Genomic DNA, 14,805 nt, shown 5'->3' on the forward strand with positions numbered 1-14,805 from the left:
AAAAATTCTTTCAAATATGAAAATCTGTAATTTAAGTCATAAGCCATTTTAACTAAATGCTTTACAACAAAAAGTATAAAATAATCAGTCACATCACACTTATGAAGTTTAAATAGTTCTTAAATTTTTTTGCCTGAAACATTTTTTTTATACAACTGCAGAAGCCAATGAAGCCAAATATCTAAGATTTTGCATCAATAAGGATCTTATTTATTTAACAAATTTAATATTTCTAAGTTTGTCAAGCACAAATGCTTGACCGTTAATTAACTGATTTTAAAAGTGTTATTTCAGGTCATTCAAAAACTCATTAAAAATATCAAATAGTTTAATGAATCTCTTTAGGCAATCCCTGCGAAAACTAAATTATTTTGGTATGAAGCAATAGTCTGTTGTGTTAAACATTTTTATCACTACAAAATTGTTTGATGAAACGTTTAAATTTGGCATTTTCTTTGATAAATTTAACACATTTTATAATTGAATACATTATTTCATTAAAGTTAAGTGAAAGCTTTTTTGAAACTAAATTTTCTCTGTGAATAACGCAATGCACAAACATGTCTGGGTTGTCATCCTCCATTAACCCTTTCACTGCGGCTGATATTTCTGCCGAATTTGTTAATATGTGAGGGCACCTATTCATGCCATATTTTCAAAAATATTATGCTTCAATAAATTCAAGTGACTTGCAGCCTTAAATTATACTAAATAACCATATTATTAGGCTCAAAGGTTTATGGCAATGAGTACTGGCGATTTTCTTGATGACTTCTATAGAAGCCATCGGCGGTGAAAGGGTTAATTTTAAACAACTGCGTTTCTTGCCCATCGAAAGAGGAGCACCATCTGCATAACATGAGTTTTATATAAATATATTTTATTTTATTGTATAAATCAATAGCAGTAGTTATGGTTTCAATGTTTCACATAACGACATCTATTCATTAAATTCACCATTGTTACTATATTTTACATAAGCCATCAATACAGCTACACTCTCTTAAGTTGATTCATCCATCTATATTGAGAATTTTCTTGCTTTCGACTTTTAAATCAGTTGTGTTTCTACATAATTGGCCATTTCATGTGACAGTTTGCTTGGTGGTATTTCTTTCACATCTTTGTCATCTATTTCCAGATTTTTTTTGAGAAAACCTAATATAGCTGACTTAAATAATTCATTTCCTATAGTGTATTTTTTTCAGATTTAGCAGAGAAATTTCATAATTAGCATTTCGTCCATAGAATATTGAATTTAACGTTTACTAATTATAGTTCACACAAGTACTATGTTTCGTATTCAAATGTGCTTCAAGACGACCATTTTTCATAGATTAAATGATCAAAATAGACAAAATGGTATACGAACATCAAACCGAAATCTAAATAATGATCTGAATACTGGCGAACTTTTTTTTTGCTTTCACGTCATTTTGCGCAATGGGGTGAGTAAGATACTATAATTAAAATAAATTTATAAATTTTATAAAATACAGAATTTGATTCGCAAATGTCATTTAATTTGCGCCTTTTTAATAAAAAAATGCGCATTGTCTCTTTGAAAAACAATCACTTCTTGTCAAGCATTTTACTAAAGAAAATTATATTAAATATCATTTAAATTAATTTTAAAGCAGCTTTTCCTATGCCACGAAGCGCATAAAATATTAAACAAAATTTATATGAGAGATTTATTTATTTCAAAATTTATTGATATGAGAGTATTGGTCAAAGTGTATTAAAATCGAATTTTAGTCAATAGGAGGGCGCAAAAATAATTATCACTTCTCAGAAGTCAAAAATTTACGTCAAAAGCAATAAAATTGTGTCGGCGTTGTCACGATTTTATTGTTTTTGACGTGGATTTTTGACTTCTGAGAAGTGGTAATTGTTTTTTGCACTCTCCTATTGGACAAAATTCGATTTAGATGTGTTTCATTTGATTCTCACTCATTGAAAATGTAATATTGAAAAAAAAATTGCAAATTAAATTGTAGCTTCTTATCTTTTCATAGCTTCTTATCAAACCAATATTGCCATATTTTCTGTCGTCGTTTCTGTTATTGTTTTGATCTTTTTTTAGTGGGACCAGCGGTTAAGAAGTAATCGGAATTTTCTTTTATTTTTAAACTTAACGACGTCACATTTACGTAAAAATAAATAAATTAAATTTACGCAGATTGTCAGTGTTTTTTAAACATTGAAAATACTGTAAAAAAAGTGCCGGAACGCCGTTCCACCACGTTGCAGAAAAAGCCCTGGTTTAAAATATTTGGAAAGCATTAGAAAGTTTTTAATAAATGTGCTTTAGATTAAAACATAATATTTCAGCATGTTAGTATAATATTATTATTCTAATACTTATATTACTCGTGTTATTCGAGCCATTACAGCACAAAAATGTGTATGACAGTTTTTCAGCATATTTTTTCACAATATTTGTACGCGTTTTGAATTACATCAAAACATAACCCGACACTCGCGTTGAATAATAAACTAACTTGTCAAGATTTTACACTCAAGTTACTATATTTATGTTTTACTGTTTCAGATTGGCTACAAAGAAAGTTGCTTCGCCTAAATCGGAAGAAACGGCCGACAACGGTCGCAAGAACGACCCAGCATCCGCCAGGGTGAGAACCACCAGGACTTCTCGCCTTCGCGCTGCCGCCTCGTCCGGAGATCCTCCGACTTCTCAAAAGGACTCCAAGAGGAACTCGTGCGAGATAGCACCGGGCGCTATCAGCAGCGCCAAACTAAACAGCACCACTGCCGACGTGAATTCTAAAAATAAGAACGATTTAGTTGATTCGACCAATGAAAACCGTCAAGTGCTTTCAAATAATAGTATAGTGTTAGTTGATAACGACGACAGAGTTAACGAGAACGGCGCGCCGGACGGCCGTCGTGCGTTCAACGAAATATGTGATATTGATACTGTGATTAAATTAAACGAGAGTTTAAGTAATAGTAACGCCACCGTTGTCACGTCGTCGACGACCGTAGAAGACAACGTTTCCAAGAAGGCGCTCGAGATGGTGAGTACATTGTTTTTTAACTTTGGTATTTTATCTGGAAATTTGGTTTAACATTGAAAATTTGATGCACTTTTTGCGGATTCTCAGCATTGATAGTATCCATAACAATTACTATGATTAATGTACCTTTCCTTGAGAACTGATTAATATAATAATTATTTGAGAAAGGGTTACTATAATTTGGTTTAGATTTTCTTAGGTTTTCTTATTTTACAATTTTTACAATATTTCTGGAAGAAATACTTTTTGTAAGTGATCGAATGATAAATGCAGCGACAATTTTGTCGCGAGAATTGAAATTAAATGAAGCAGACCAAATATAATTTTTACACAATAAACCGTATTATTTTTTGCATCAGATGCTAAAAATCACGGAAAGTAAATAAAATACTCATTTGCACACATATTAATATTCTCTGAACTGTTTGCACAAAGAGCATATGAGTATGTTTTCGCTTCCGCGACTGATCTTTGCATTTTTAATTTTATTCAATTCCACACGATGCTAGAGCAGAATTTCCATACGCGTTAATGACCCGTTGTATGCTGCATTTTTGCATGGACTTGCATAAATTAAACATTTAATTAACACGCATTAACAGCGTGTGTAACAAAATATGTGTTTTATTACGATGAACAGCTTGTTTTTGAGTCAAGTGTATGATAATATAGTATCTATATTTATGTTATTGAGGATAATTATTCAATTAGAAAATAATCCTATCATAACCGCAGTCAGTGAAAGGATAATTTGTTAAATACATTAGGCGAAATTTACCACAAACTTTCGATTATTTTGGTTCATAGATTAGAGATAATTTATGAACAGTTATTGTTATCTATTTTGATTTGATAGAAGGCCACAAGAAACCACTTGAATAAACACTTTCTCAAACAAATCATGTCACTACCCTGAAGTGAGCTTAAAAATATATAGACTATCTTTCAAAGCTATTTTTAAATTCACTAAGTAAAATTACTGATGATCGTCGGTTAAATATTATAGTTATATTTATGTTGTGTTTCTTCTTTGAATGTTGTTCAAATATTTACAAACTGAATGGTCGAGGTCTGCGTAATCGCTTAGTCAACGCAAGCATTTGCGATGATGTGTCAATAAAACAAAACTTAGCTAGATATACCAGTGTCTTCAATTGTTTATAACCTGAGATATTTGCGTTTTAAAGATTACTAGACTGATCATTGGTATATAGTCATAGATTCGAATCCTACACGAGCTCTGTTTTTTTTTTGTAAATCAAAAATACTATCGAATTTTCACAAATTCATGGCTATTTAATTTATTCTCTAGTATACTAAATAGCTATATATATACCTATCTGATAGTAGTCACTCTTATATTTATTGTACTAGCAAGCATTATTTTTATCGATTTAAGAAGAAGGTCACAAATTCATTACTCGTCACTTTTTCAATAAAAAAGAACAGATCATCTTATATTCTTGTTCGGATAATTGAGAGTATAACTTGAATGTTAACCCTTTGCGCTCGTAAGTCGACTATGTGTCGACATCGTATTTTAAGCGTTGTACTCGAACGTCGACAATATGTCGACAAAACTTTGAATGTATTTATTGGCTTTGTGTTCAAGCAAATTTTGAAAATTTAAATTTATTAATAGTAAAAAGACTTCTGTTAAACACATTTCAGTAATATTGAATTTTTAACTTATGCAAATAACTCAATAATCTTAAATTTACAAGTGTAAGTTTATTGTAAAATTTTTCATCGGAACATGGTCAAAGCGCGCGCTGTTAGGACGGCATCGCGCTAGACTTGACAGATTTAGGTTGTCAATTAATGCTTTAAAACTGATTTTTTCCTTCTAAGGGCATCTATATTTTTATGATATGGGATGAAACGGGATCATATGCTCTAATTGTGCATAATTATTACTTTATATTGTGTGTCTGTTATGAAATAAAAATAAAATTTTTAAGACGGAAAAAAGAGCGAGATGCCGTTATGCTAGCAGAGCTCGCTTACTCGCTCGCACTAGTAAAATGAGCGATTGACAACTATCGACCTGGGTACTCAACTCAAACGATAATATTAGTCTCGACACATTTAATATATTTTCGAGCTAGTAAATAGCTAAATTATGTAAAACAGAATTAGTAATCTGTGTTTTAATTATTTATAAATACATATATTGATTTTCTTTTAAAAATTATCCATATAATTACGAATGATGATATAATAATATATTATTACTGTGACAGTAATAGTATGCGTTTATGCTAAGACTATTTCTACCAATTTTAAATCTTGTACAAGTATTTAAAGTTTTAAGTTTTAGGATATTCTTTTAATGTAATCATTTTTTACGATCAATTATAATTATATTTTTAAAAACTGTTTTAATAAATTCAATACTTAAAAATTCAAAAATAAAGCCACGAGGCCAAGCTACGCTGGTTCGTTCTAGGTGTAAGAACGCCTGCCAATCCAAAACAGATCCCCACAAAAAAACAATGTAATATTTATCATTTCTGCCTCAAATGGGCAAATACATACGAAAAACTTGTAGAATATTTGTCTAAATATAAAATTTGATCATTTTCACAAAATATAATAAAACTTTACCGGCCCTATCTAATTTTTTTTATGTACAAAAAAATTAGGTGAGGCCTGGCCCCGATTGCATTTAGATTATCACCACAGCTGATATTTTTGGGCGCCATTTCGAAATTTGTTAATATGTGGGGACACCTATTCATGCCATATTTTTAAAAATATTATGGATCAAATAATTGATTTATAGCCTTAAATTATACTAAAAAGCCATTTTATTAGGCTCAAATGCTTACGGCACCTTTAAATGTCCAATGAGTACTGGCGATTTTCTTGATGACACCTATAGAAGTCATCCGCGGTGAAAGGGTTAAAAGTCTTGTAAAACATGTTTTTTTCAGTAAGTTTTAGGATTGTATTGTACTTATATAAATTTATTACTTATTATTTACACTCTAAAGGTGGATGACTCAAATATGCGTCATTGAAAAACTATTGTTAAAAGTCGTTTATGCACAACATAATCAACACTTACACGTTTAATTGAATAAGATTTAAAACACGGTTTGTAAATTAGTGATATCTATTATATATTGTTAACTATAATTACAGCTTACAATCAATAGATGTCGCTTAGCAGTTAGGGCTTAATTTTAATAATAGCGCATTCTTAATATTAAAATGTTTAGTTTGCTGCGGGGACCTGAACCGATAGTCTCTAGGATATCAGTTCAACGGCTTAAGGACTACCGGTTATACAAGACAATCTAAATATAAAGTTGTAAAATCGCCATGACGCGCTTTGAATGTCTCTCTGTAAAACATATGACTGAAGAATATAGACAAGGTTATTTTGCTCGTGTAACACCATAGACCAGGGGTCGGCAAACCTTTTTTGTGAAGGACCAGATTGTAAATATTTTAAGTTCAGCGGGCCAGGAAGCAAAATTAAAATGAGCTTTATCATTTCTCTCAAATATTCAAATGTTGTGTAAATATTAAATATAAGCACTGTTTTTGTTTTTAGCTTTAAGTTTAATCTGTTAAGAAATCTCATGATATCTGCAGCAAAGGCTAATTCTCAAATCTATTTAATTTCAGATAATAATAGCTGAGGGCGTGGTTTTTCGTTGAAAAAAATTTTAATCGCTCCTATGATTTAAAAAATCTTAGTCAACCTATACCATGACTGGGCCATTGGACTACTGTATGGTAGAGAAAGTCGAAATATACGGCTTATATTATGATAAAAAAATAGTCACAGAACTGATGACGGTTAAGTTCATGATAGTTAATAAAGTTTACGGTTATTACAATTGTTTTAATAATACACAATAAATTTAAATGTTTTCTATAGTACCTGTTGGTGAATAGTGCATTTTTACAAAAATCATATTTTTTCTAAAAAAGCTTATACTTGTTCTGCTTTTAATTTTACCACCATCAGATGTTACACATTTTATTCGAAATTCACTTTAAAATGTTCTTTGTTAACGTTTTTCAACTTTATTATTAATATTTTCATTTGTAGTAGTTCCATGCAAACTATTCATCAAAACTATTTTTTTTGTCACTTTAACATAGCATTGACTGCTTGAATAAATAATTTAGTGCAAACCAGTAACTTATTTAGTAACTTACTGTTTGCAGAAGCCTTTAAAAATGGATAAATACTGCTACTATTTATACATAACCCTTTACTTATACAAAATATTAACTATTTGGCAAAGGCTACATGTAATATTTTGACTTAGAGAGCCATGCAAAAGCAATGGTGTTAATCGAAAATAATTTAAAACCACTGAATTGAGTTAAAAAAACTGCTATTTAGTTGTCTATTGATGTTACACACAATGTGCTTATCTTTTAGCAACTGTTCTCGCCGAAAAACTGGTAAACGAACAAATCTATTGCAAAAGGCGTTACGTGGGCACTGAAGATGCTGTCAAATTTAAAGTTCATAACGTCACGGTGAAATACAAAGCAATAGGAGCACCTTATAAGGTGATACATAGCTAGCTCCTTAACTCGATTGTTAGATTGTTAGATTTTTTTATATGTCAAATCTATCAATTACTTGCAGGCCGGATTAAAATAAGCAGAGGGCTGGATTTGGCCGTAATTTTCTGACCTCTGGCATAGACAGTGAATATATTAAAAAATATCTAATTTAATTTGGCCTTCTTTTTCGTATCTTAAATATTCCTATCCTAAGTGCACGTAAACGCAGGACAAATACCCCCTGGACATATATCTCCATCAAAACTCCCCTGGACATTAACCCCTCGTACAAATAATCCCCTGTGCAAATAACCCCCTGACAAATAGCCCCCTGAAAATTAACCCCCCGTGTAAATAACCCCCCTGACGATTAATAGAGATAAGTATTTTATATAAGTTGTTATTATCTATAATAAATGGTCATTATTTTAATAAAATAATGTTTAATACGAATAATCAATATCAATACTAATTTATTTCATTCAGCAAAATACAGAATTTTTAAAATATCAATAAAACCAACATACTTACGAAGAAAGTATACGTATGGTATATTTTGTACCGGTGACCGGTGCGAGCAAAATTGTTATAAAGAGTATTAAAAAAAATAAAAAATATTATTAGGCTAGATACATATGTATGTATAATACAGCTAAACTTTGGTAATGGCATCAGTATATGTTTTATTAAGTATAATAGAGCGTCACGAGACGTGTTAAGTAATATCTGTATTATATTTATACGTGGCGGGGATTAATTGTCAGGGGGGCTATTTGCATGATGGGTTAATTGTCAGGGGGTTATTTGCACGGTGGAAAATGTCCAGGGGGGTTATTGTCCAAGGGGTATATTTCCAGGTGGTTAGTGTCCTAGAAACATATTTCTTAATCTACATTTTCCTTTATATATGGACCTTCGCTTTACTTTATTCGGAATCTCATTATCGGCAACTTAGCGTCAAAAGTGTTAAATTTTCTTTTAAAAATCATTGGTTAAATCGTCAAAATGTATCCTTTTGCTTAAAACATATGTGCTGATGTGCATATTGTTTGTGTTTTATTTATTGTAAGGTGCATAACAATTTTTCGTATTAAATATGTTTTAAAACGTTATTATGTTATTATATGTTTTATTTAACTAACAGTATATTTTTTTTTTTTTTATAATACGTTTATTGTAATTTGATTTTCTAAAAAGTGTAAAACTTGTTAATGGGAATGTATTAACTATTTACCAAGAAAAAACAACAATTAAAAAAAACTAAAAACTAAGGTTTTACTAAGAAAAAAAAACAACAAGTAAAAAACTTGTACTCTTTGTAATTTTAATCTTGATTAAATTATATTGTAACCATTATTTTTTTGTATGAACGCAAATTTTTGATCGATGTTATGAGCGCTAAACGCTATAGAACGAGCGCGATGCGCAAGATAATAAGCGCATTGCGCAAGATAATAAACGATAGGTGCAAAAAAATACAATCAGTCCAATATTTTAATTATTTAGAATTCATATGACATCTAGCTATTTACAAATTTCTTAATGGTTATAAACCCCTGCCGCTACAACACTCAGCTGTTTTTTAAATAATTAATTTATTTGTTTTGCCGCGCATTTGATTGCGATGGACGAAAAATCATCTAAAAACATCATTACATTTACCTTCCTATACTATGTATACCTAATACTATGTCATTTTTTTTTTTGTGAATAGTAAGTACAATTCTTCGTGAACACATTTTAATAAATTATTCTTTTCTAAGTTTCATGGTTATCGTTTTACAAGTTATTTAAAAAAGTACAATATAAAAAGTTATTTTCCGATTAAAGTATTAAAATTATAATGTATTTTAAATATTTAATTAATTTTTTTTTAACTAAAATACTGACAAACTATCCACCTTTCGCTGTATTAATTTTAATTTGTAAAAAGATTAGTCAAAACATGTTTTATTTCATTTTTACTTCCAAAAATTGAACTTATAAAAAATCTTGAAATTAAATACGAGCTGGCACTACCCCAACCAAAAAAAAAATACGAGTTCAAAGGGTTAATAACTCAATTCGAGTATGGATGTGCTTATTGTCGGCGAATCGATATAAAGCAGCCACTCCAAGTACGTACAGCTCGGTGCATATAAGGCGTGGTGTGGTTCGTTTAAAAAGCGGAACCTTGCACTTTGGAGCCCCTACTGCTCCTTCCAGAAGTCGACCCTGACCCAGCTCCGGTCTCGCAGGAGGTCTACGACTGTTTTTGGTCAACCGTTTCAGAGACGTTGCTACAGCGTCTCGCCGTTCTGACCATATATAAGCTGCATGTCTCAACGACGTGCAGACACTCGAGGCTCTTTAATTTCTCTTTTTTGCATGCACTCTTATGGCTATATATGGATATGCATAATAATTCCTAGGTCGAATCAAATTCCGATTAGCATTGTGTACGATCCGCGGTCATTTCTTTTTTGGCAAGCTCGACCCGTGTTTTGTGTTGTGTATTTATTTATTATAACTAGTCACGAAAGTGTGCCAAGCGATGAACTATGTTTTTATGCGAGCATACGGATGTGAACGGTTCGATTTCGAGGATGGGCAGTTATTGCACAGATGATAATAAATAAACAAACGCGTTTTGCAGATTGAGATTTGTGTCACGATTTTCATTATTTCAGAAGTTCGTGGTGAATGAGCAATATCGCCGTGGGTCAGGCGTTAAATTGCCATTGCAGCGCATGTTGTGTAAATGATTGCAGGGTCCTGTAATATTTAATTAAATAATTTAAACAGGAACACCATTTCTTATGAAAATTCACATCGTATCAAAGTCAATGATAAAATGATGTGACTTTAAGGTTTATCTCGCATTTCACAACGGTATTTCATTGGTCCGCTTACGCCGAGCAAAGCTGTCATATAGGGGCTCTTTATATTTATATACAATATATATATTTTTCATTTAGATTTTATTATGGCCAAAACTTGGCGGCACTCTGGTAACACTTGGGTGACGGACTTTTTCGACTGCCAAATTCTGCCGGGCTCGCACGCCGTTGCGTGCCCGCGCCCTGTTATTTTGGTAATGATATGTAAACTGTAATACAATTCAATAAAATACCTCTGCAGCGTCTCAATCTGTGTCTAATTGCCACCCGTCACTTCCCGTCGCCAAAGTTCTAACTACTTCATTATTATTCCGACACTCGCAGCGCACGGACGTCTTTAAATTGTTATCGCTATACATACGTAAGTGATAACGATTGATTTTGCTAGCTTATAACTTTCACTATTTCAACATAAAAAAATATAATAACATTTCTGATTTCTAAAAGAGTATATCGAACATATGTATATACGCATATTGTACTTTAGAGCAAATTGGTGGGGCGTACACCTAAAGTTGTCATCCCTTTTCACTTATGAATAAAGTGACTCTATTAAAAGAAACTGAGTATAGTAAAACATAGTATAGATTTTTTTGAGAAAGATTTTTAAAGAATTGGCAATAGAGACACATAGATTTTCTATTTCTAAAGATGTAGACATTGAATTCATATTAAATAACTTTAACCATGTACAACGATTAGACAAAAAAAATAATTAAATTTTAAGAGGAAAATAAAAATACATATTTATTCAAAATTACAATGGTGGTTTTAGGAGCTCCATCAACATAAGTTAGTGTTGAAAGGGCTTTTTTTGGCTTAATGTTTATTTTGCGAGACAATCGAAATAATTTAAATGTAAATGCACCAGAAGATATATTAATAAGTAGAGGAAACTTTTCTTTTTTAATTGTAAATAAATATACCTAAGAATCCTGTATTCTTCAACCGGGAATATGCGGATTTGCTTTGTTTATTTACATGTTTCGTTATTATTATCATATATTATATACTTATAGTTTTAATTATTATACCTTTTAATAATGATTATTATTAATATTCTATTATTGTATCAATTAATATAATTTGCTTATAAACAATAGAAGAAATAAAATGTGGTAGAAAATTAATTTTCGGTACAAATAAAACATTTAAAAAATAATCACTCAGAGCTGAACTGAAAACCGTAAAAACGATATTTATTCCGGAACGAAAACCGGAACCGAACCGATATATATATATATATATTTTTAATTTATCCGGAACGAAAAAAATAACGGTTCGATACCTTTAAATATACAATATAATGAATAATTATAAAAAATAGGTCAGTGATTATAGTTACTTTTTAATGTGATAAATGTAGAACATAATATATTAAACATTTAGCTGACATAATCATAATATATTTGTAATAGTAATATTTTTAAAGCATTACTAATAACATTTTTTCTAAGCATTAATATTTATTTTATTTGGCTTCTCTGCATATTTTTATGTTGATATCTAATTTTCTATTTGTAGTCTAGGCGAATTTATTTATGGTTTTCGGTTCAAAAACTACACAAAAATTCAACTCGTTAATTTTTTTAAATAAATTCCGCACCTTGTGAGATAAATGCTTTAATTCAAAAATTAAAATAAAATTAAACATAACATGAACCATAAAATAAAATAATGCAAAAATGAAATAAAACAAAATATTTTTAAATTTTAGAAAATAGTATAAGACAAGTTTTTTCTTTACAATCTGGTAATAAACAAGGAAGCACAAAAACATAATATATAAAAATACTATATGATATTTTATTTTGTCAGAAACAGACTAGTCTTTCATACGTATTATTTTTAAACTCTTGGCGATCTGATTCTACGTCTGTTTGAGTTATTGAATATGTGGCAAGATTTTTGTGCTATTGTATTTAGTGGTATATTATCATGTTATATGTTTTGTTGTCACGTATTGCAATTTATGTATATTTCAATTTTTAACGAAAACAATTATAACATATTTTCTTCTTAAAAAAAGACTACTGTTGCATTATTACTGGGTTGTCCCATTTTACCAGAGTAAAATGCATATTCACATCCTAAATTATAAATAAAATTCAGTGTTCTCTATAACACTTGGGTCGAAAACCACTGCTTTTCAGGTTAGTCGACCCAATACATAACAATCTATATTTACTTTTATATGTATAATATGTACAATATATTGACATTTGTTCTCATTAGAAAAAAATAGTTTGCGAAATTTTCGTGTCCGTAATATTCGTTTCCGCAATAATTATGTCACCTGGTTTTCATATAGCTAGTTTATAGTATTGTATTTTAATCCCAAAAATATGTTATTTACTTAAAAATATATGCACAACACATTTATTAAAAAGCTTATGTTTTTTATAAATCGGTGAGTGGGGTGAGATGTCAATTAGTCATCAAAATCATTAGTCCTCGGGAATAATTAAAGTAGATGTATTACTAATGGTTTTGCATCCTCTATTTAAAAAAATCATAAAGGTGTTCTAGGTGGGCTAAGAATATTTTTATTACAATATTTCGGCGGGATATAGGATATTCGATATTCCGGTATGTGCAACATACCTAGGAGTTTAGCCTCTAAGATTAGATTTATATGTTACAGTCAAAGTGTACACTTAGCCAATGCATGCACTAACCATGCAGACGTAGTTAAAGTACCTACATATGTTAATATAATTACGCGTACAATTATAGAATTGCCAGAGGTCATATGGGGGGGGGGGGTTAGGTGGCGGCATTTACCCTCTCCGCCTTGGGTTTGGGCAGAAAAATGCTGAAGTTTAATGAAATCGAAAAAAATACACATTACGAAATTAAAACATTTGAAAAAATTGCATTGTAGTGATGCACAATAATTGACAAAAAATCGATATATCGTGAAAGCTATGTCGGTATTTTAAGAATCGTTTTGTTTTTGTGCTATATTTAATAGCAATATAGCACTGCTTCGTCAACAGTGCGTATCCACCTTCAATCATGGAAGGCTTTGTATTTCTAATTCCGTTCTCAAAGTAGAGATTCTCCCCTCGTAACACGGCACTGGGAACGAGGAAAAAATTCATTTAAAAATGTTCGCGTTTCATCTGCACACACAGTTGAATTAATTTAAAAATGAACTTGCTTTAAAGAGAATGAGAGAAAAATTGAGAGAGAGAGAGAGAGAAGTAGAGACAAGTAAAAAACAAACAAAACGCAGCAGAGCAAAATAGAAAAAAAGCAACGTTTTGATTTTTAATTTAAAAACTTTTTTCGGGAGTAAAATAAACAAGGGACGTTAGCAAAGCTCATAATGCGTATGCCTACATCATTTTCTCTAGACAAAGGAAAGCACTTAAAACCGTAACGAGTGAGTTTAGCGTCGTTTTTCCGAGTACCACCCCCGCTTATCGCGTTTCAGTCCCAGGGCGTTGATTTCGCCGCCGCACAGTGTACGATTTGACCAATCTAGCTGGACAAAACTCAGAATCAGACGTATAGGATTTTAAATGGTCTCAAATTACAATTTAGAGATGTGGCAGCAAATAAAACACAATTTTGTTAATCCTACTAAATTTATTTGGATTTTAACAAAGTTTTTATGTGAGAAAAAATTTTTATGCTGCTTTTCTTAGGCAGTTTCCGTAACAAATAAATGTAAGGATCAGACGACATTAATAAATATTTAAATAAATCATATTTTGTGCGAACACGAGAAGTTTTTAATGTGTGACCTAATTTGACCTTCCTAATTTCTTTGTTTTTGCCCTTTGAAGCCTCTTCAGACATTTGTTCTATTATTTCTGCTCCGTGTATCAGGATCTTATGCAATGTAGCTGGCATGTTATACCACGGGTATAGGATGATATATAAGTCTCGTGTTTCCAAACAATATTGCTTAAATTTGTCCGGGTCCATTTTATAGCCAGACGCTATGACTGTAAGAATAGTAAATAAATTAAATTTTCTTTGATACTGGTGATACGAGCCGTTGCTTTAAAATTGTGAAAAACGCCCTTGCGGTGTTCCCATCGTTGCTCGTACCAAAATCTGGTTTAACTTTGTCTACTATGAGACTGATTTCTTTGAATTTACCCTTTATTTCATCCTTCTTCTTCTTCAGCATACATTTGCACAGTGAAATTGTTTGCAATAAATAAAGCCAACGCTTCTTCCGGGGTGTAAGACCGTTGTTATTTTTTCACGCTAATTCATCTCCGAGCTTTTTTATAACCAGTAGCTCGTTTTGGTAAAACTGTAGATACTTCCTCCATTAAATTAGCAGCGTCTCATTTTCCACTGGCTCGCACACTTAATTGTGCAGCAAAAAA

General features: G+C 31.1%; 1 protein-coding gene across 5 annotated transcripts in view; it reads left to right on the forward strand.

Moving 5' to 3' along the window:
• Svil (Supervillin) overlaps positions 1–14,805 on the forward strand; it is a 261,654-nt gene that overhangs the window by 109,233 nt on the left and 137,616 nt on the right. For all 5 annotated transcript variants that reach the window (XM_088198613.1, XM_088198614.1, XM_088198612.1 and 2 more), the window contains one exon: positions 2,555–3,041. In XM_088198613.1, coding sequence (XP_088054739.1) covers positions 2,555–3,041 — 487 coding nt within the window. The remainder of the gene's footprint in view (positions 1–2,554; positions 3,042–14,805) is intronic.

This window comes from Plectrocnemia conspersa, unplaced genomic scaffold, assembly GCF_051122295.1.
Source record: "Plectrocnemia conspersa isolate PC_06_02 unplaced genomic scaffold, ASM5112229v1 ptg000011l, whole genome shotgun sequence".
In the NCBI taxonomy this organism is placed as follows: domain Eukaryota; kingdom Metazoa; phylum Arthropoda; class Insecta; order Trichoptera; family Polycentropodidae; genus Plectrocnemia; species Plectrocnemia conspersa.